This window comes from Zea mays, chromosome 4 (assembly GCF_902167145.1).
Source record: "Zea mays cultivar B73 chromosome 4, Zm-B73-REFERENCE-NAM-5.0, whole genome shotgun sequence".
In the NCBI taxonomy this organism is placed as follows: Eukaryota; Viridiplantae; Streptophyta; class Magnoliopsida; order Poales; family Poaceae; genus Zea; species Zea mays.
Window position 1 is genome coordinate 64,394,582 of NC_050099.1, and position 19,894 is coordinate 64,414,475.

General features: G+C 47.5%; 1 protein-coding gene and 1 long non-coding RNA gene across 2 annotated transcripts; one reads left to right on the plus strand and one right to left on the minus strand.

Annotated features, from left to right (window-relative positions):
- The first annotated feature begins 9,026 nt into the window (after positions 1-9,026).
- Positions 9,027-11,542, plus strand: LOC118476911 (uncharacterized). Its single transcript, XR_004857750.1, has 2 exons — positions 9,027-9,269; positions 9,358-11,542. It is a non-coding gene; the product is annotated as an uncharacterized lncRNA (long non-coding RNA).
- LOC100381406 (putative leucine-rich repeat receptor-like protein kinase family protein) lies at positions 10,585-16,078 on the minus strand. The gene is made up of 3 exons (NM_001320806.1): positions 15,838-16,078; positions 11,896-14,864; positions 10,585-11,251 (listed from the first exon to the last, which is right to left on the minus strand). Exons 2-3 carry the CDS (start codon positions 14,855-14,857, stop codon positions 10,842-10,844), a joined length of 3,372 nt encoding a protein of 1,123 aa, NP_001307735.1. The 5' UTR covers positions 14,858-14,864; positions 15,838-16,078; the 3' UTR covers positions 10,585-10,841.
- Positions 16,079-19,894: the final 3,816 nt, after the last annotated feature.

Genomic DNA, 19,894 nt, shown 5'->3' on the forward strand with positions numbered 1-19,894 from the left:
AATTGTGTCCCTAACTTGATTTCTTTCTTGGTTTGTGTTGAACCTTATGCACCTGTAATACATAAATTCTTGACAAACTAGTTAGTCCATGTGTTTGCGTTGGTCATCAACCACCAAAATTAATTATAGGAAATGGTTAACCCTATTTCCCTTTCAACAACGAGGTAGTAGATGAACTAGCTAAGATCGCCTCGAGATGGACCATTATTTCCCTGAACATCTTTGCTAGGGACATCTACAAACCCTCGATAATACCCAAGGAGGTGCCCAAACCTGACCCCCGCAACAACACACCCCGAGCCGACGAGCCCGAGGCCATGTAGATCGACAAAGACAGCAACGGGGCCTCCCCAGCCGCGGACTGGAGGACGCCTTACCTAGAGTATCTCCTTCGAGGGGAACTCCCTCTAGGGAAGGTCGAGGCCCGGCACCTCGCCCGGCGAGCAAAAACCTTTGTGCTGATAGGAGAAGAAAAGGAGTTGTACCAGCGCAGCCCTTCGAGAATCCTCCAGTGGTGTATACCTACCAGCCAAGGGCAGGAGTTGTTGGGAGAAATCTACTCGGGGGCTTGCGGGCACCACGCGGCGATGCCTTCAGGCAAGGATTTTACTGGTCGACCGCGGTTGCCGATGCCACCAGGATCGTGCGGTCCTACCGGGGTTGCCAGTTCTACGCGAAACAGACATATATGCCAGCCCAAGCTCTGCAGATGATCCCAATCACTTGTCCCTTCGCATTGTGGGGGTTAGACCTCGTCGGTCCTATGCAAAATGCACCCGGGGGCTTTACGCACCTGCTAGTTGCCATCGACAAGTTCTCCAAGTGGATCAAAGTATGATCCCTCGCCAACAACAAATCCGAGGAGACAGTATCATTCTTCACGGACATCATCCATCGCTTTGGGGTCCGCAACTCCATTATCATAGACAATGGCACCCAGTTCATGGGGAAAAAGTTCCTGAGCTTCTGCAGCGACCATCACATTTGTGTGGATTGGTCGGCTGTGGCCCATCCGAGGTCAAACAGTCAGGTAGAACGTGCTAACGGTATGATCCTACAAGGCCTCAAGCCGAGGATCTTCAATGATCTAAACAAGTTCGGCGAGCGGTGCCCACCGAATTCCCCTCGGTGATTTGTAGCCTAAGAACAACACCGAGCCGAGCCATGTGGTTTACATCATTCTTCTTAGTCTATGGGGCCGAGGCAGTCTTACCCATGGACCTAGAACACGGTTCCCTGAGGTTACGAGCATTCAGTGCACACAACAATCAAGTCAACCGTGAAGACTCGCTCGACCAACTTGAGGAAGCTCGGGACATAGCACGCCTTCATTCGGCCAAATATCAAAAGTCACTTCGGCGCCACCATGAAAGGCGTGTCCGACCCCGAGGATTCCAAGAGGGTGACTTAGTACTTCGGTTGCGACAAGACAACTGAGGGCACCACAAGCTCACTCCTCCCTGGGAAGGACCCTTCATCATCGCCAAGGTGCTAAAGCCAGGGACGTACAAGCTTTGCAACGAGGAAGGAGAAGTCTACAACAATGTGTTGAACATAGAACAACTACGTCGCTTTTATCCTTAGGCATACGTGCCTAATTATACTATGATTTTCATGATTAATAAATAATATCTTTCAAGGGAGGTTCGACCTTGATTTCAATACCAAGCCTCCCTCGGGGGCTAGCAGGAGGAACCCCTCCTCTATGTTGTTTTTCCTCACAGTTTTAAAACAAACATGTTTCGTACTCTTGCCCTAGTCATAATGTGAAACCCTCAAGAACAAGGGACATCTCGATTAGGAAAGATAGCCGAGCCACTGGAACACCTACGCCTCAGAGATATGGTTTCCTCACTCACTATTCCCTTCCTGAAGGGTAACTCATGTTCTAACGGGGACATCGCAGTAAGATGGGGCAACAGGTACAAAAGAACAGGAAAAATAGCACAGCAAACAAGTAGAGCTTAAATTCAAAACAAATAGTTCTCGGCATGGTTTATACAAATTCAAATTTTCAAAACCCCGCAGGGCAAGGATTGGGCCTATGCAGTCGGGGGAGGCAGGACGCCACCCCTCGGTGTCACCAGGGGGCATGGCAGCAGTCGTCGGCAATGGTGAAGGCGGAACCACCTCAGCCTCGAAGTGGCGAGCCAGCAAAGACCCTGGCCCCTCGATGGCATCAACCAGCCTCCGCATCTCGGCATCGGCAAGGTTGGGCTCGTCGGGAGAACGTAGCACTCACACACCCACTCAAGATCAATCTTGTAGTGGTAGGCGACCATGGACAACGCTCGCTTCACCCCAAGGTGAACAGCCTCACAGAGTTTGCCCTGTACGTAGCCACTCAGGTCTTGCATACGACTCCGTGGGGCCCACCCTAGGGGATGTCCACCACGCCGAGATTCAAAGAATCTCTGCCACTGCGTCGGACATCTCCTTCAGCTCGACCACCTTTAGCTCCATGGTCTGGGATAGTGTCCGAGAGGTCTGGGCAGCGGTCTCCAGATCCTTCTCAAGACCTGAAAAGAGCACAAAAGTGTCGAGCCATGACTAGAAAAAAGAAATTAGACCAAAAAACGAGACCTCAGCAAAATACCTCCCATCTGGGCCCTTAAGGCTCGGCCCTCGGACCGCTCGGCCTCCTGATGCTTGGAGAGGGTGTCGACGCGAAGGGAAGCTTCGGCGACCTGACGCCGAGACTCACCTCCTTCTGTCACCGCCACCTGAAGGTTTCCTTCAGCTACCGCATCTCCTCCTACTGCAGGTTCGCCTCTGCCTTCAGGCGGTGGACTTCAGGGCTGTTTGGTTTGTTGCTTTAGCTGCCACAACATGCCTAACTTTTGTGTCTAAGCTTAGTTCTTCAATTTGAGCGACTAAGATTAGGCAAATTGTGGCACCTTAGGTAGGAAACCAAACAGGCCTGAAAGGCACCTTTGCACGCTCAGCCACAGCCTCGTCCTTCAGTCCCACACAGCGGGATGTCAAGTCCGCCACCTTGGAGCTCCTCAATGCCAACTACTCGTTGGAACGAAGCAGCATGGCCCGATGGCGCTGCAGCGCGGACCAGATGCCCCGTTCGCGGCGATTGAAGACAAACTTGGCCATGGATTTCGTCATGACCTCCTGCAAAAGGATAAACTCACGTTATCACGCCACAAAGAGCAAGGGATTCCTAACATACGAAAGCCACGCCCTTACATGGGTCATAGTCCTTAGCTCCGCCCACATCTCCCGCTCCTCGACGTCGTCGAGGACAAAATACGGTCCGCCCTCAATGGACATCCAGTTCAGGGTCAGCCCTCTCCATAGCGAGAGATCCGGTGTGGCGCGAGCGAGATCACCGCTACCCCCTGAGAGAGAAGGCTGGACGATGTACTCCTCGAACGACCCCCTGGGTGGCTCCAAGGGACCGACCTCCTCGGTCCCCCACACCCGATCTCGGCGCAGCTTCGGGGGTATCAGGGATGGCACATAGGAGGTCGGAGAACGTCGGTGATGCCACACCCTGTGCAGTATCGCCCGCTTCCGCCTCCTCCCCGGAAGAGACGGGGATGGCCACCATCAGTGGCGCCGGGCGTGCAGGGACCACCTCGGTAGCGATGGTGTCGGGCTCAGCCGGTGGCCCGAAAGCGGGCTGAACAACCTCAGTGCCCTTCTGGGTGGTCTCCTGGGCAGAGTGGGGGGCAGGACGAAGCCCTCGCAGATGCCTGGCACCACGCTGCACCACCTTCGTGGCATTAAAGGACGATGCGTGGGCTTGGCGCTTGCTGCTGAAAGCAAGACAATACATCAAGAGAAAAGAAGAAACATCACACATAAGAAAGTTGTTTTCATGCTCCGACGGCTTACCCTGAGAGGGGCACAGCGACCAGTCTCGGCCACCAGCTCCTCAGACCCCTACGCCCTGCCACGAACATCGGTGACGGGGCGGTAACCCTCTCCTCTGTGGGCCCTAGGGCGGGGCCTTAGGCGGAGCGATGGTCGGGTCCACTACGGGCCCCGAAACGACTGCATGGGGAGGGGTGACGGGCACCTCCTCCATATTCCCCGCATCAGGCGATCACTGGGGGTCACGACATGCACGCCTGCAGACTCCACGACGTCTTCCCGGGGTAGGGGGCGACCTCCTCCTCCACGGCCCCACCTCTTCCGCCAAAGCGGGGATGGGGGCAGGCTCAGCCGACGCCCGCGGTCCGGATAGGGATGTCGTCGGGCCCTGTGCGAGTGGGGCCATGCCGCTAGAGGGGCCCGTCGAGGTCGGTGCGGACTAGAGTCCAGCCTTAGGGCTGAAGCCCATACGAACTTCCATCCCCTCCCCATCACCGTCGTCGTCGCCCGTGCTGGGAGAGGCTTCAAGCGGTAGCCCCTCCCTCGCCCGCACCCAATGGTGCTTCTCCAGTGCATCACGGGCCAGCATTTTCTTGTGGGCTCGCTTCTTCTCCTTGTCCTTCTTCTTCTTCTCCTCGGCTGCTAGCCAACGTGCCTCCCTGCTGGCTGCATCTTCCAGAATCGGGGGTCAGGCGGTCCGAAAGCCTCTCAACCCCTATGGAGGGATAGGAGGAGTAAGACGGGGAGGGGAAAACCAAAAATAGAGGTAAAAACAGAGGACTCACCAGGGACACATAGCCCTGATCGGGGCGCATCGACAAAATGGCAAAGTAACCGCCTTCCCCACCATTCCCTTCACCCACCGGAGGAGTTCGTCGGTGGGGAGGGCAGCCGAGCCATCTGGGAGCTTTCCACAGAGGCCTCAAACATCATCTCATCGAGGCAGAGCTAACGCTCGGTCAGCAGCAGAACCCTCCACCGGTAGAACACGGCGACGACCCCAGCCGTAGTAAGGCCGCGATCCCGGAGCCTTCGCAGGGCATCTAGCAACGGCTTTAGATGGGTCTGGAGCTCCCGAGGCAGGCCCCACTCCATTGCTCCTCCGCCCCGAGAACGACGCAGTGCGTGAACGCCGGCAGCCGCTCATCATCGTTGCGGAGGTAAAACCACTGACTCCGCGACCCCTTGTTCAACCAGGTAAGGGTGGCTGGAATATACAGTTGTGCCCGATCCGAGTGCAGCAGGAGTGTGCAGCCGCTGGCCTAGACGACATGGCACACCTTCTTCACCTCATCAGGGAGGGAGAACGCCTCCGCCCGAAAGAGGTAGAGCCACAGGTCCAAGTGGGGCTCGATCCCCAGGTACCCTTCGCAAACGGCGGTGAAGATGGCTGCCTGGGCAATGGAGTTTAGGTTGAAGTTGTGCCACTCCACCCCATAGTAGTGCGGGAGCGCCCGCATGAAGCCGCTCACGGTACTTGGAACCCCCGCTCATGGAACGAGGTGAAGCTCACCACATAGCCCGCGGGCGGAGCTGGCTCTTGCTCGTCGCTCGGCGCACACCACTCGGGCTGCGGGCCGTGGGAGCGGGGGCGTAGCAGATCGACATCCACCAGTGCCTTTAGGTCCTCGTCGGTGACGGAGGAAATGGGCCATGGGTCGTGGGGAGGGAGGACGTTGATCTTCTCAGCCATCAAAACAGCAGAGGGAGACAAAAAGGAGGCGAGGAGCTCTTTGCGAGGAAGAGGAAGATGGTGTGTAAAGCAGAAGAGCAAAAGTGGCAAGGTAAAGATCCAAAACACCCATCTCGGGCAAATTTATAGGAGCAGGCGGAGTCACCGAGGTGCGGGTCGCAACGACCATTCAATGGTCGTTTCGAATCCTGCACGCACGCGCGCTGTAAACGATCGGCTGACAGGTCAAGACGTCCCATCGCATTAAATGACTGTGCCTCTACCAAGAGAAAACACAACGAGCGTCGTTTCGCGTCGCACCTCAAAAGGTACGCCCTTCTCCCTTCGCTTCTCTTTCCTTCTTTCATCCCCTCACAGTCAATGGGAAGAAGGCGTCTACTACCTCAGGCGTCCCCCCTTGATAGGGTTCGGTAAGACCGCCTCAAGATGTCAGGGCTCCGAGTGCATTACTGATCAGGGGTTCGAAGGTTGGCTCCTTGGAAGGGCTTCATAACTGCCCCAGATCACAGAGTCAGGGATGAGTGTGGGTACGCTCGTACATGGCCATAGCTAGGGTTGCGACCTGAGGTACCCTAAGACATATCTGAGACCCCCGGGAGCGGTTCATGACGGTATCCCACCGTAGGGAGGCATCGAGCCCTCGAACCCCATCAAACGGGTTCGATACCAGACGATTCACCCACAGGTACTTTTGGGGCGTGTCTGCGGACCGCTATCCGACCCCTGTCGAAAGGAGCTTGGACCCCGCTCGGATTACCCAATAACAGCTCAACAGAAACGTCATGGTCGTTGCCCATCGAGGGTAGCATGACGTGTTCCCCCTCTTCCTCCTCGTGGAGAGGCGACGAAGGGGCATACAGATCAAAAGTACGAGGCATCCCTCAATCGTCCTTTTGCTCCGCGCAGACCTGTCAAAGGTCAAATTGAACCTATCACACCAACGACAGTAAAGAATGAAGCCTCCGAAGGATTCAACTACTCCTTCGGGGCCTCAGGGGCTACACCCGACGGGTGCGCTCGTGCGCACCCATCAGAAACTAAACCTTCCACTCCTAAAAAATATAGCGCACCCGCACAAGAAAGTAGCAGAGCCTCCAAGCAAGTACCAAAGTACTTCCTTAGAAGGCTCGGGGGCTACTGTCGGGTGTGATAAATTAGGGGTACCCAGATTACACCTCTAAAACGTGCTCATAAAAAGTTAATGGCCCATACATAATGCCCGAAGGTAGGAGGCCAAGTCACCTCCTCACCCAAGGCCCACCGTAGGGGTCTTCCCCATAAACGCCATCATGACCGAGACCCCTCCCTAAGGATCCCCCGCCTCAGGCGAGTCTCCGCCTCGCCCGAGCCTCTCACAGCTCATGCCTCCCATTTCCGCCTCGCTTGAAGACACCTCGTTCTACAATCACCCTGTCTATCTCGCCTGAGCCTGTCTCAGACGAGGGAGACGAGGCACACCCGAAACCTAACGGGGGACACTTGCATTTAATGCGCACACCTACCCCGCACAGGAGCACAGTGGCAACAAAACAACAATCGCGTCCAGACGCAACAACATGATTATGCTCGTGCTACTATCCGCGCACGCCGCCTGCCATCCCCCTAATGGGACACCTAATACGACAAAAAAGCAGACCGGCCCTCAGGCGCAAAACTCTGCCTTGCCCAACGCTGGGCTAGCCCTCAGGCGCAATCTTTGTCTCGCCCGGCACTGGGCTCGCTCTCGGGTGCCGTCTCCGCCTCGCCCGAGCTCGGCCTTGGTTACCTGCTCCACCACGAATCCCACAGGTGACCACTCCGCCGACTGTGGCAAACGTTAGGGAAAGACTTCCGCCTTGCCCGAGAAAGGTTCTGACCTTGATATCCATAACGAAGGACTCCCAACGTCACCCAGCACGGGGACGCTTACCCATACCGAAGCCCTATTACAACCACTACAGTATGGGCATCCCCTCCCCTGGGGGCTTGGGCGTACGGCGAACCCCTCGACCTCGGCCTCGGCTCTCAACAAGAAAAAAGCAAGCTCAATTCAACAACGCAGCGCCAAGTCATGTCACCCACAGGACACCAAGACATCTCCCCTGGGAACACGACAGCCCCGGGCTCAAACAACGTACATCTCATAGGTATATAAATAGGGCAGTCATAGCTCCTCCAAGGGGTGGACGGACACTTGGTAGTTTCTCTCCAGTGTTTCGGTATTGGCACTTGCCTCGATCAGTTCTAGGGACTTGGAGATTTCCCCTCTCCCGTCGTGCTTGTACTCCCTACTGCGGCACCTCGATGCGAGTAATATAAGCTTCATCCCCCTCTGCTGGAAGTAGGGCCTCGCATTGCCCGAACCAGGATATATCGCTTGTGTCAACTCGCACACCATCTAGATTCTAGACATGCGGCACCATTTCACTAGTTGGTTAGGATCGCTAATCCATACACCAACAAGTACTATCCTAGTGTTGCTACTTTATCCAATTATCTTTGGTGTTGTTGAATGAATGGTGAAATCATGCTAGAAATTTTATAATGATATTTAGATGGATATAATTGACATTTATATAATATACCATTTTAATAGATGTTTAATGTTTGTGGATACGGGTGATTCGACGGGTGATCCATACTGATATGGGTATAGGGATAGATAAATACATACCCACCAGTGTATATGGATGACCCGACGTATTTTTATCGTGGGTATATGTATGGAGTAGTAATACTGGTGGGTATTTATTATCCATTGTCATCTCTAATAGAGGGAGAGAAGGGGGCTAAAGGGTGGTGGCTGAGGGATGGTATATAGGGGGCAGACAGTCTGATCACATCAATCGAATCATCCGCTTTATTGCACGTAGGTCTGACAATGGACTCTAAATTTTACAGTATAAAATGTAAGGATAGAATGTTAGGATCTGGTCCTAATTCTATTCATTTTTGAACTAAAAATTAATTAGAGTCCTAATAATTTGTGAAGAAACATTTGGATCGCGATCCATTACCACCCCTTACTTAGCTTGCCATGATGTTCGGTTTTTCTCCTGAGGCATCGTGGATGCCTTATCGATCTGCAGTATTTTAACTGTGGAGTCGCCAAAAACAGGCCTGGCCGAATGAGAGATTGCTGAGGGTTTCAAACCTAAGCATCTTTTAATGATCAAGAACAAGAATATAACCAAGCTAAAGCGCTCAACGGCCCCACGGACTCGATCGCTGTGATGCGTCGCCGCCGCCGCTGTGTCGTGCCGGTGAAACACTGAACCGCACCCAGTCTCGTCGGAATTCTCCTTCGCCGACCTTTCACGACAGCGTTAAGATTCAGCAGCACTACAACACCGCAATGGACATGAAGCCAGGGCGGGCCCACAGTGAAACAAGAGTATTCACTTGAATACCCATTATTTTTGACAATAAAAATTATATATACATCAATACATGTATATGATAAACCCTAACGTGCTCGGCCCATCACCCATCATGCCCAATGGACCGAGCGGTACACGCTTCCACCGCCTAACTGCCCCCTGCGACCCTGCCGGCCTCCATTTCGTCGGTGTGCTGCGTCTGCCTCTCCTGCTGTTGGTCTTGGTTCATTGCGGCTGACGTACGTAGGTGCTGGATCCGTTGTGGTTTTGTGGCACAGGTACCCGACCTCCGCCACCGCCCGCCAAGTGCCCAGGCACCCGACTGCCGTGGTGCCGCCGACTGCCACCGCCTGCCTGCCCAGCGCCTAGGCACCCAGCGCCCAGCCCAGGTGAGTGGTTTCACTAATTATGATTTGAGTGTATCTTCATTTGTTTTAGACTAGGTATTGAATTAAGTGTATTATGATTTATTTGCAGATTGAAAAATAAAGAGGAAAAGCAGTGCTACCACTGATTTGATAGCTTTTTTAGCAAGATTTGCTGTAAAAAAGAAGGATATTGTTGCTCCATCTTCCAATGAAAGAGAGATGCAATTGGTGATATTTCAAGGACAGACTGAAACTAGTAATACAACACCCACAGAACAAGAGAGAGTTGAGCCTGAACCTCCAATAATAGAAGATGTTGAAAACAATGATGATTTTGAATCAGTGCGCTTGAATAGGACAACATCGAGTGAGGATAATGATAGTGATGATACTTATATTTATGGCATTGAGCATGATCCTGGATTGATGACTCCAATCTCAAGCTATTCTATTAATAACCAAGATGCAGTTACAAGGGCCTATATTGCATTGGGGCCATGTCGACCAAAGATGAAGAAGGATGATTTTCCCCAACATGAATGTGGAGGTATGTGTCGCTTCCTACCAAAGTGGTTTTCCGAGTTTTGTAGGCTTGAGTATAGTGTGGATAAAGATGTTGCATATTGTTTCGTTTGCTATCTGTTCAAAGATAACAACAAATTCCCTGGTGGAGATGCTTTCGTTAATGAGGGGTTTAGAAATTGGAATGTTAAAGCTAGATTGCTTAAGGGTTGGTGTTGTTGATAGTGCTCATTGTGAAGCTGAGGAGAAATATAATTTATTTTTGACACCTAAAACATCAATCCGTGAGTCAGTTACCTCAAATATTTTATTGTATAAGGCTCAAAAATAAATTTGAGAAGCCTAGAGAAGAGATGAAAACTTCAAAAATTTGAGAAGCCTAGCAGAGTTATCTATGATGCTTGTCAAAACAGATAAGATTCTTTGGTATGACATTGTTTACAAGCTTCTCAAATTGGTGCTAGTTCTTCATGTTACAACTGCCGGTGTTGAAAGAATCTTTTCTTCAATGAACTTTATAAAAAATAAGCTAAGAAGCAAGATGAGACAAAAAAATTTAAATGGATGCTTGGTTATTTTTATTGAAAGACAATTCTTCTTGCAAGTCAAAAATGAGGACATTATCAGTCAATTTCAAAGCTTGAAGGATCATAAAGTTGTCTAGTAAGCATCCTTATACTATTTAATGTTCTCCTGACCTATTATTTTTACGTGAGTTATGATTTAGCTTACTACTTTTGTAATGTGTATATTCTATTATATGCTATAACTATCTATACGTGAATCAATTAGACCATCTAATTTTTTTTCCTTTAGTACAATTTGGAATACCCATTCTATCCTGGTCCCGTCCCTGGAAGCCACGGACAAGCCACAGTCCACAGATTTCAGAACAAGCAGCTTGCTTCACTCGCACTGACACGAGTCCAGCATCTCTCCGTTTCATTTGAACTACAACTAATCTTTGCCAACTAACCAATCAGGATGTACACCAAGCGAGGGTACCTATAGAGTAGAGACTAAAGTTGAGTAAAGTTGGTGTCCCCAAACAGCTCGGCAGAGTCAGAGATCCTACTGCCGGTAGGCGCTGCTGTTGGATTGCGATCCTGGTTTCCCCTGCTTCGACTTGGACAACGACCGGCCGCCGCCAGTGGCAGGCCGTGCATCCGTCAGCTCCTTCACGACCGCGGTCATGGAGGGCCTTTGGCTCGCCTCCCTGGCCGCGCACCGCAGCGCCACTGACAGGACCTTACTCACCTCCTCCATCTCCACCGTGCCGAAGACTTCCTCCATGAGGGCCGGGTCGCAGACGGCCTCGATTTTGTCAGTGCCGTTCAGGGCGGACGACGCCCAGCTGACTATGTCCGTGCCGTCGGGAAACGAGGGATCCACCGCCGCCCTCCTCGTGAGCAGCTCCAGCAGCACCACGCCGTAGCTGTACACGTCGGACTCCATGCTGCTCTTGGTGGAGAACGCTAACTCTGCAAGGCAGCGCAGCGCATGCTCATTAGGTATGCATCGGTGTGTATTCTGATTTCTGAAGACCAAAATTTTCATAGTTCCAAGATGACAAGTTCACCAGCACATCAGTATTTACGTATACAACGAAAAGATAACATGACAGTATCTGACAGATTGAATTTCGAAATAATTTATACAGATAATTTCTAAGTTCAGAGGGATTACAGATTAAACTGTTTGTAAGCTTCTCCATGACTTAACGACCTTCTGAGGTGTAATTAATTGGTAAAGCAGATGTTTTGCATTGATAACAGCGCAGCGCATGCTCATTAGGTATGCATCGGTGTGTATTGTATTCTGAAGGCCAATTTTTCATAGTTCCAAGATGACATTGAATTTCCAAATAATGTATACAAAGAATTTCTAAGTTCAGAGGGATTAAACTGATTGTAAGCTTCTCCATTACTTACAGAACCTTCTGAGGTATAATTAATTGGTAAAGCGGATGTTTCGCACTGATAACAGGAAACAATTCTAATACGTGGAGATTTCAAATGATTGCTTCAGCTACACAAGACATTTCAGAATCCTAAATTTCCGATCAATGTATACATGCTAGCGAGGAAAAATAAACAGTTACGAATGTGCTTTGTTTCAGCCATACCTGGGGCCATATATCCAATGGTGCCAACAACACCAGTGGTCTGAGGAGCAGTAGAAGGCTGCTCCAAGAGCTTTGCAATGCCAAAATCTGAAATATGTGGCACCATGTCCTTGTCCAGCAGTATATTACTTGGCTTGATGTCGCGATGAATGATCGCAGGGCGGCAGTCATCATGTAGATATGCTAACCCATGGGCAGTGCCGAGGGCTATGTCATACCGCACACACCAGTCTAAGGCTGGTGCTGGCTGAACTACATGTAGAACATCATGAAGGCTACCTTTTTCCATAAAATCATACAGTATGAATCCATTGTCATTTCTCAACCAAGATTCTTTCAGCTTAATCAAGTTCCTGTGCTTGATTTTACCTAGTGTCTTCAGTTCTCCAACCATGCTTTTGTATGAACCTTTGTGTGCAGAAATCACAAGTTTCTTTATAGCATAAACATCCCCTGACCTCAGTGTTGCCTTGTAAACGGTTCCGTGACCACCTTTACCAATGATATACTTGTCATCAAAACATTCAGTTGCCTCTATAACCTCATTTAATTTAGATGAGGAACCTTCAAACATATGACTGACTGCTTCCTCACTATTCTTCTTCTGATCTCGAGATTTCAGAAGGATGCACCAGAGTATGAGTACCAGAACTGCTCCCACAAATAATGAGCCAAGAACTATGAGAACAATTTTGAATCGGCCATGCACTGCTCTTTTCTTTGACCCGCCACAAGGTTTCAGAACATTAGCTCCCATGCAAGAAGAATCACTGGTGCTGCAAGAGATACAGAGGCCTGGGTTTCCATCAAAAGAATTTGTTGTGGAACTCAGAAACTTCACAAGATTATCTGGAACTGGTCCACTAAATTGGTTGTAAGAAACATTCAAGGCCTGCAAAAAGCGTAGACTTCGCAATGTAGCAAGGCCTCCTGTGAGATTATTAAATGACAAATCTAAGTTTTGCAACTCCACCAAATTACCGAATTGTGATGGAATGTCACCCACTAGACCATTGCTACTAAGGTTCAAGGTTGTACCCAGTTTCACCAGCTGTCCTAATGATGAAGGGATACTGCCCCCAAGAATATTTCCACCAAGTTGCAGCTCAATAAGCATTTCCAATTGTGAGAAAGGATCAGGCAAACCTCCGCTGAATCTATTCTCTTGCAATCGTAGCTGTGTCAGAAACTTCAGGCTGCTTACTGTGCTGAGGGCCGAACCATTCAAAGAGTTAAAACCCAAATCAAGTGAATACAACTTGGAGCAACTAGAAATTTGCACAGGGATCGAACCATGCAATAGATTGTGTGAGAGGTCAAGCCTTTTCAGATTCACCAACTTTCCAATTTCTGGTGGTATTGCCCCAAAAATATTGTTCTCTGACCAGTTTATCTCAGCAATTTTTACACACCTGCTGAAACTTGATGGTATGTTACCACTCAAGGAATTGTGGCTCAGATCCATATAACTTAGATTTGCACAGTTTATAAATTGCGGAATAGACCCAACAAGGTTATTGTTTTCGACAATGACTCGCTCCAGACTTGGGCAGTCCAGAACACTGGATGGGATGCTACCGTTGAGATGATTAAACCCCAAGTCCAAAATTCTCAATGCTTTTCCTGAACAAATGTTTGGTGGGATACCACCAACAAAACTGTTATTTGTGAAATCTATCTGGACCAAGGGGCTATTAACACCCAGCTCCTGTGGTATGACTCCAGTGAAGAAATTATCAAACAGTGTGATGTTCTTTAGGGACTTCAGCTCAGCTAACACTGAAGGTAGCCTCCCTGTGAATTTGTTGCTATAAAGAAGGACACTCTCGAGGGTTTGGATACTCCAAATACTCTCAGGGAAGTCTCCCATGAGGTGATTCTCGAAAAGAAAGAGCTTTGACAAATACCTTAAATTTGCAAATTCTTCAGGAACAGTGCCCTCCAGCTGATTTGCATCTAGCTCTAGCCACTGCAGCAACCGACAGTTACCAATCTCAGGTGGGATCAGCCCAGTCAGGGAGTTCTGTGAAAGTAAAAGATACGTGAGGTTGCTGAATAAGCCTATAAAATTTGGAATTTTGCCAGACAGACTATTATTGACAAATCCAAGTTGTTGCAAGCTCCTGCAATTCCCTAGCCATGACGGAATTTCACCCTTTATATTATTGAATGACAAGATGAATATTTCCAGCTTGCAGTTCTCAAAACTGAAAGAGATCTCGCCCGTGAAACTATTGGCAGTGGCATCAAAAACCTTGAGGCCTTCGATCTTACTCAAGGTTTCTGGAATACTGCCACTCAGTTGATTATGGAGTAGATACAGCTCCTCCAACTTGGTGCAGTTGCCAATTGAACTGGGCAAAACTCCGGACAACATATTTTCGTGCAACCACAATGACTTAAGGCTTGTCATTTCACCAACCGAGAAGGGTATCCAACCACTGAGCTGATTTCCATGTAGGTACACTTGCTCCAGAAACTGGTTCTTGAACAACTCCTCTGGTATTGTTCCATGGAAAGAGTTGTAGTACAGCGACAGTGATGACAATTTCTTGAGGCTGCCCATTGATGCCGGTATATTGCCAGAAAGCAAGTTTTGGGACAGATCCAATTGTTCAAGCATACTGCAGTTGCCCAATTCTAGAGGGATCAAACCAGATATGTTGTTAGCAGATAAAATGAGAACCTGCAGGTATTTCAGACGCCCTATTTCAGGTCCTATAAAACCTGAGACCTCTGATGACGATAGGTCGAGAGAAATCACTCTGTTCCTTCCATTGCAGCCAACACCGTTCCATGTACAAGGAGTTGCATCAGAAGCACTCCAGTTGGTCCTTATGAAACTTGGTAGTATTAGGGTTTTGGACAGAGCAAGAAGAGCTAGGCCATCTGAACTCATACCCTGTGATGTTGAAAGCAACACGAAGAATAGAAAAATCCAATGCCAGAAAACCAGCTTCATCTTGTTCCTAGAAATTTTGCATAGAAGTCAGCAACAAATATTTTTTTTGTCACCAATGTACAAGTAGTTCAACGCACAATCAAAATAGGGATTGCATGTGTCGTAGCAAAGGCACAGGGTACCAAAGATACGAGGATATCACTGTAGAGTAGAGTATGCCTACTAAGTCGACTAGTCGTGATACCGGTAGAAGTTAAATTCCACCTACCGGTTCTTCACTAATAAGGCATGTCTTTCGGCTGACAACACGTATGAGCAGTCGTCATCAACCAAAATTGCAACGTCCTAGAAGAATTTGGTGAAACTACAAGATACTGATTTTCCCCAATAAAACTTGGTAGAGAAATCCTTTTGTAACATTAACAATGTTGAAGGAAGCCCCGCCTACTGCTAGAAATCCTTTTGTAACACATGCACACCATGTTTTTTTCCTGAAAGGTGTCAGAGATTGAGTTTATGATGAGCTTGAGAAGATACGACAAGGCCGATCTTCTGTTCAACATAAGCCATTCTAATCGACGAGATGGGATCCGAACCACCACATGGGCTGATGAGAACCTCGATTTTTTTTATTTAAAAAAAACGGGCACCTCGATTGCAATTGCTCCTCCTCCGAAGCCGAATGAGTCCTACCTAACAAGCGAAGACCTAAGAAGCTTCCTAGGCACCGCAGAAACATTCCTGGGCGGAATCGGCACCCAGGAAAGCTCATTTCAGTGGGCTACAACTCAAACAGCCATCGGTTCTGCTTCGTTGCTGAAGCACACTCTCCAAATTTGAGAGCCCGCGCTGCAGATGCGGGCAAAGAAAATGCGAGGGCAACAGACCAGACGGCAGGAACGGAACGAACGGTAGCGGCGGACGGCGGTTGCTCGGGGTCAAACAACAAGCAACACACAACAGGAAGTAGTACAGGCGGAAACTGCTCGACCCGGAGCACACTGCACACAGGGGGAAGGAAGCGAATGAGCGGCGCTTACCAGAGAGGCGGAGGCGGCAACTCGGAGCCCGCGGGCGAGAGGATCCTGGGAGGCACTGCTCTAGTTTCCACTAGCACCAGAAGGAAGCATCCATGGGGGACGAGAGGAAAGAGCACCGGCAGCGCGGTGGACAGTTGGCGAAGGAGGCACGAACGAGAAGCCGTTTCAGACAGGCGCGCCGCCTGCCTTTTTGGAGCGCGTCCAGCGGTTGGGCACCCGTTCACACGGTATACCGGGGGCCGCGGGCGAGGGTGCAGTCGACAGACGCCACGTATGTCCCCGGTTGGTTGCTGCCTGTGTGTGGCCTCCGGTCCGGGCCGTGAGCCCGTGAGTGAGTTTTTGAATTTCGCTTCAGGCTGGCGGCAACTTTTCTAATCGTGATTTAGGTGGGTGGGTGCCAAATAAATTCACCACTCGGCATTTTCACTAAAAAAAATAACCAAAGGTTCTAGCGACGGATGTTTTCTAATCGTTTATCACGTGGACGTGCTAGTTATTTATTCTGTCCGGTTTTCAATTAATTGTCGTTTAGAACGAAGACACGGTCTTTAAAATATAACTTTAACTAATGTTTTTTTTTAAAATACAAATAAACTTTTAATATATTTATACTTTTATAAAAAAATATTTGTTATTACAAATTAGTACATATAAATATTAGGTTTCAAAATTAAATAATAAAATAGTTGTTTGTAGTCAAATTTTATAAGTTTGACTTGTCCAAAACGACAAACACCAGATGAAGTAGTCAGCAGCCACGTTGTTAGCCTTTCCTCATCACTAGCATTCTTAACGACAGGGGTTTCCGTGCAGGTCAGGTCAGTTCGTCTTTTATTGTACTCACCCGGTCCACAAAATAATAAAATCATGGCATTTGTGTCGCTTAAAATGGTTCAAGCGTAACCAAATTTATAATAAATAGTATTCACGTTTTAATCCCAACCTATTTCTTATGAAACATATTTTATAGTTAATCTAATGATATTTATTTTGTATTGTAGATATTAGTATTTTTTATATAACGTCGCTGAAACTTTAGTGGGTGTTTGGTTTAAAGAATCACTACATCCAAATTTAGGTGGTGCATCATGGGTTCAATCCTCAAATTTGATGGGATGACACCATTTCTCATATTAGTAATAACTAACTAACTATGAGAAATGAGTTGGTGATGATCAACTCATTTCATTTCACAAAAGAAACAAAAATAATAAGTAGTAAGAAGATAATGGATTAGATCATTTCCTCAAACCAAACACTCTATTAAAATATCTGGTTCCTTTAGATGCGAGAACTATATTCTTTTCTAGATAGACAACACTGCTTATTTAGATGCAGCAAAGCTTACTATCTCGACGCATATCCCTTACTCGACATCGACTAATAATATACGCAGCCTATGAGCAGAATCAGAGAAAACGATACAAATATTATTGTATGGAACAAGTGATGGCTGATAGTATCTGTTTTGATCTTCTCTTTAATTAGCAAAAAATCAAGAACAAAATATAGTAATATTTAATGATCTGATCGAATAAACCGTTCTATCAAATCTCTATTTTTACAAACAAGTGCCAACCGACCTAACGCACTAGCGACACGAGAGGTTGTTGGTAGTATCATACCCTAGTACATCAGTACAGTATGGGATAGTCGCTGCTTTCTATCACAACTCATATCATTGCTATCCTGACGTCTCCTCGTTTTCAGTTTATCTTTTCCTCCGCTTGTAAACTAGTCTATATTATACTTAAAGCACCATATTTAACGGTTGTCTCGTGTCATCTTTTTACAAATAACCACTGACATCTATTTCAAATTAATCCTTTGCACGTCTATAGATGGCTAAACGGCGGCGTAGCATGGGCCAGACGTCCGCGGGCCACAACTCTGGCCCAGGTACATCATACCGGCCTCCTGATTGTGTCGGGCCAGCTCGTTAGACCGTCGACCCATTTGATTAAATCTCTGATGGAAAGTATGAGAGACACTGGATGAAGCTGCCTAGCCAGTAGAACATAATGTTGAGATGTTTTTTAATATTGAATATAAATTGTATATATGTATATACGTTTTTTTGTAAAATAAAAAAATATATCGTGTCGGTCCGAGCCAGCACTACGGGTCGAGGCTACAACCCAAGCACGTCACGGCGTTCTTGGCTCTTGCAAGCATTAGGTCGTTTCGGAGACCACATTGGCGCAATGGACTGCATGGTGTTTGAGGTTACTGAATTGGATGAAGCAACAATGATTTATCACACTAACAGTAAAATGAAATGTTATTTGTTGGTTTTAAACGTTAGTAATTGCTACGAAGTAGCATAATTTATATGGAGTGCATCCAGTTTTTATTGATGCCTGACTTTAGCAATCACTCCATATTTTGATCTATCTTTTTTATAAATTTGACTTCATGTGATTTATTTTAGAAACTTGAGCTCACAAACTTTCTCTTATTTAGTCTCTGTACGGTGGAATTATGTCATTTTATAATCTTTGTTTGTTCAGTCAGTCGTTGTGAACTTTCTTCTAATCGCTCACTTCATTGGTCGTGTTGTACCAAGACATATTGCATGGAGTAAACAATAACATCAGTTAGCCAAATCAAAAAATATTATACAGAGAGTAGAGACAATCAATAAAAAATCTTAAATTTTTTTGATGGATAGTTTACGTGGGTATTGTTGTAAGCTGTCGCAACGCACGGGCAACCGACTAGTTTACATTAAATTTGATGTCGCACTGTTGAATAATTAGACAATTTTCATATTGAATTCCGAATATAAATCATGACCAAATAAGAAGAATTGAAGTAAAAAGTCAAATCAGATGATGTCTATACTATAATTGAAGCACCAGTTCCAATGGTCGTCCCGCGTCATCTTTTTACAAATAACCACTGACAACTATCTCAAATTAATCCTTTACACGCCTATAGATGGCTAAACGGCGTCCCGGCTTGGGCCAGACGCCCGTAGGCCACAACTCTGGCCCAGGCACATCATGCCGGCCTCCTGACTGTGTCGGGCCAGCCCGTTAGACCGTCGACCCATTTGATTAAATCCATGATGGAAGAAGTATGAGAGACACTGGATGAAGCTGCCTAACCAGTAGAACATAATATTTAGATGTTTTTTAATATTGAATATAAATTGTATATATGTATAGACATTTTTTGTAAAATAAAAAATATAATCGTGTCGGGCCGGGCCAGCACTACGGGTCGAGGCTACAACCCAAGCACGGCACGATGTTCTTGGCTCTTGCAAGCATTAGGTCGTTTCTGTAACACCCCATGTGTTTATATTCTGCTCGACAACGAGTATGGATTTAAGCACGTAATATCAGTGGATAAAACAGATGTCAAATTTTAATCATTTTTGTCTATCGCGATTTTTATATCGGATCTGTTCTATCTGTCGCGAGTTCGACATCGTTTTTATTTTTATCTATCCAGGCTCTTCCCAAATTTTTGTGAGGTTCAGAACATAGTTGTTCCGAAAATCGGTGCGTCCAGTGATTATTTAAAATTCATCGCTCGCGCAAATACGAATTCGGAAGCCCGACCCACTCGGATGATTTTATCCCGAACAAATTAAGAAGAACTCGACGACTAAGCTTTCAGTGTAAAATAATTTAATCCCCTTTTTGTTATCCGTGACATCGCGTCTACAGATTTCAATCAAATTATTTTCTAGTCGAGTGTTCGAGTAGCAAACGGAATTCGTCTAAATTCAACTAAATCGAACATCGACTAAAATGTTCGAGGTAAAATAATTCGAATCGCGCGAAATCTTGCGCGAGGTTATGATCCAATCTATCCTTCAGCACGTTGTTTGGCGATGAAAACGAGTGTACAGTAGCGGATCGGGTTTCGACTAATTTCGGTCGCATCACGCCGAACAAATTATCAGTGCCGAAATCAGTTAATTTCGGTCTGTCGTTTCTTGCCCGGATCCGAATCTTCGGATATAAGTAATTAGCGATTAATTTGGTTCGCCAATTCATAGAAAGAAATGTGTAGCGTTGACCCTTTATTCGTCGTTAAAAATCTC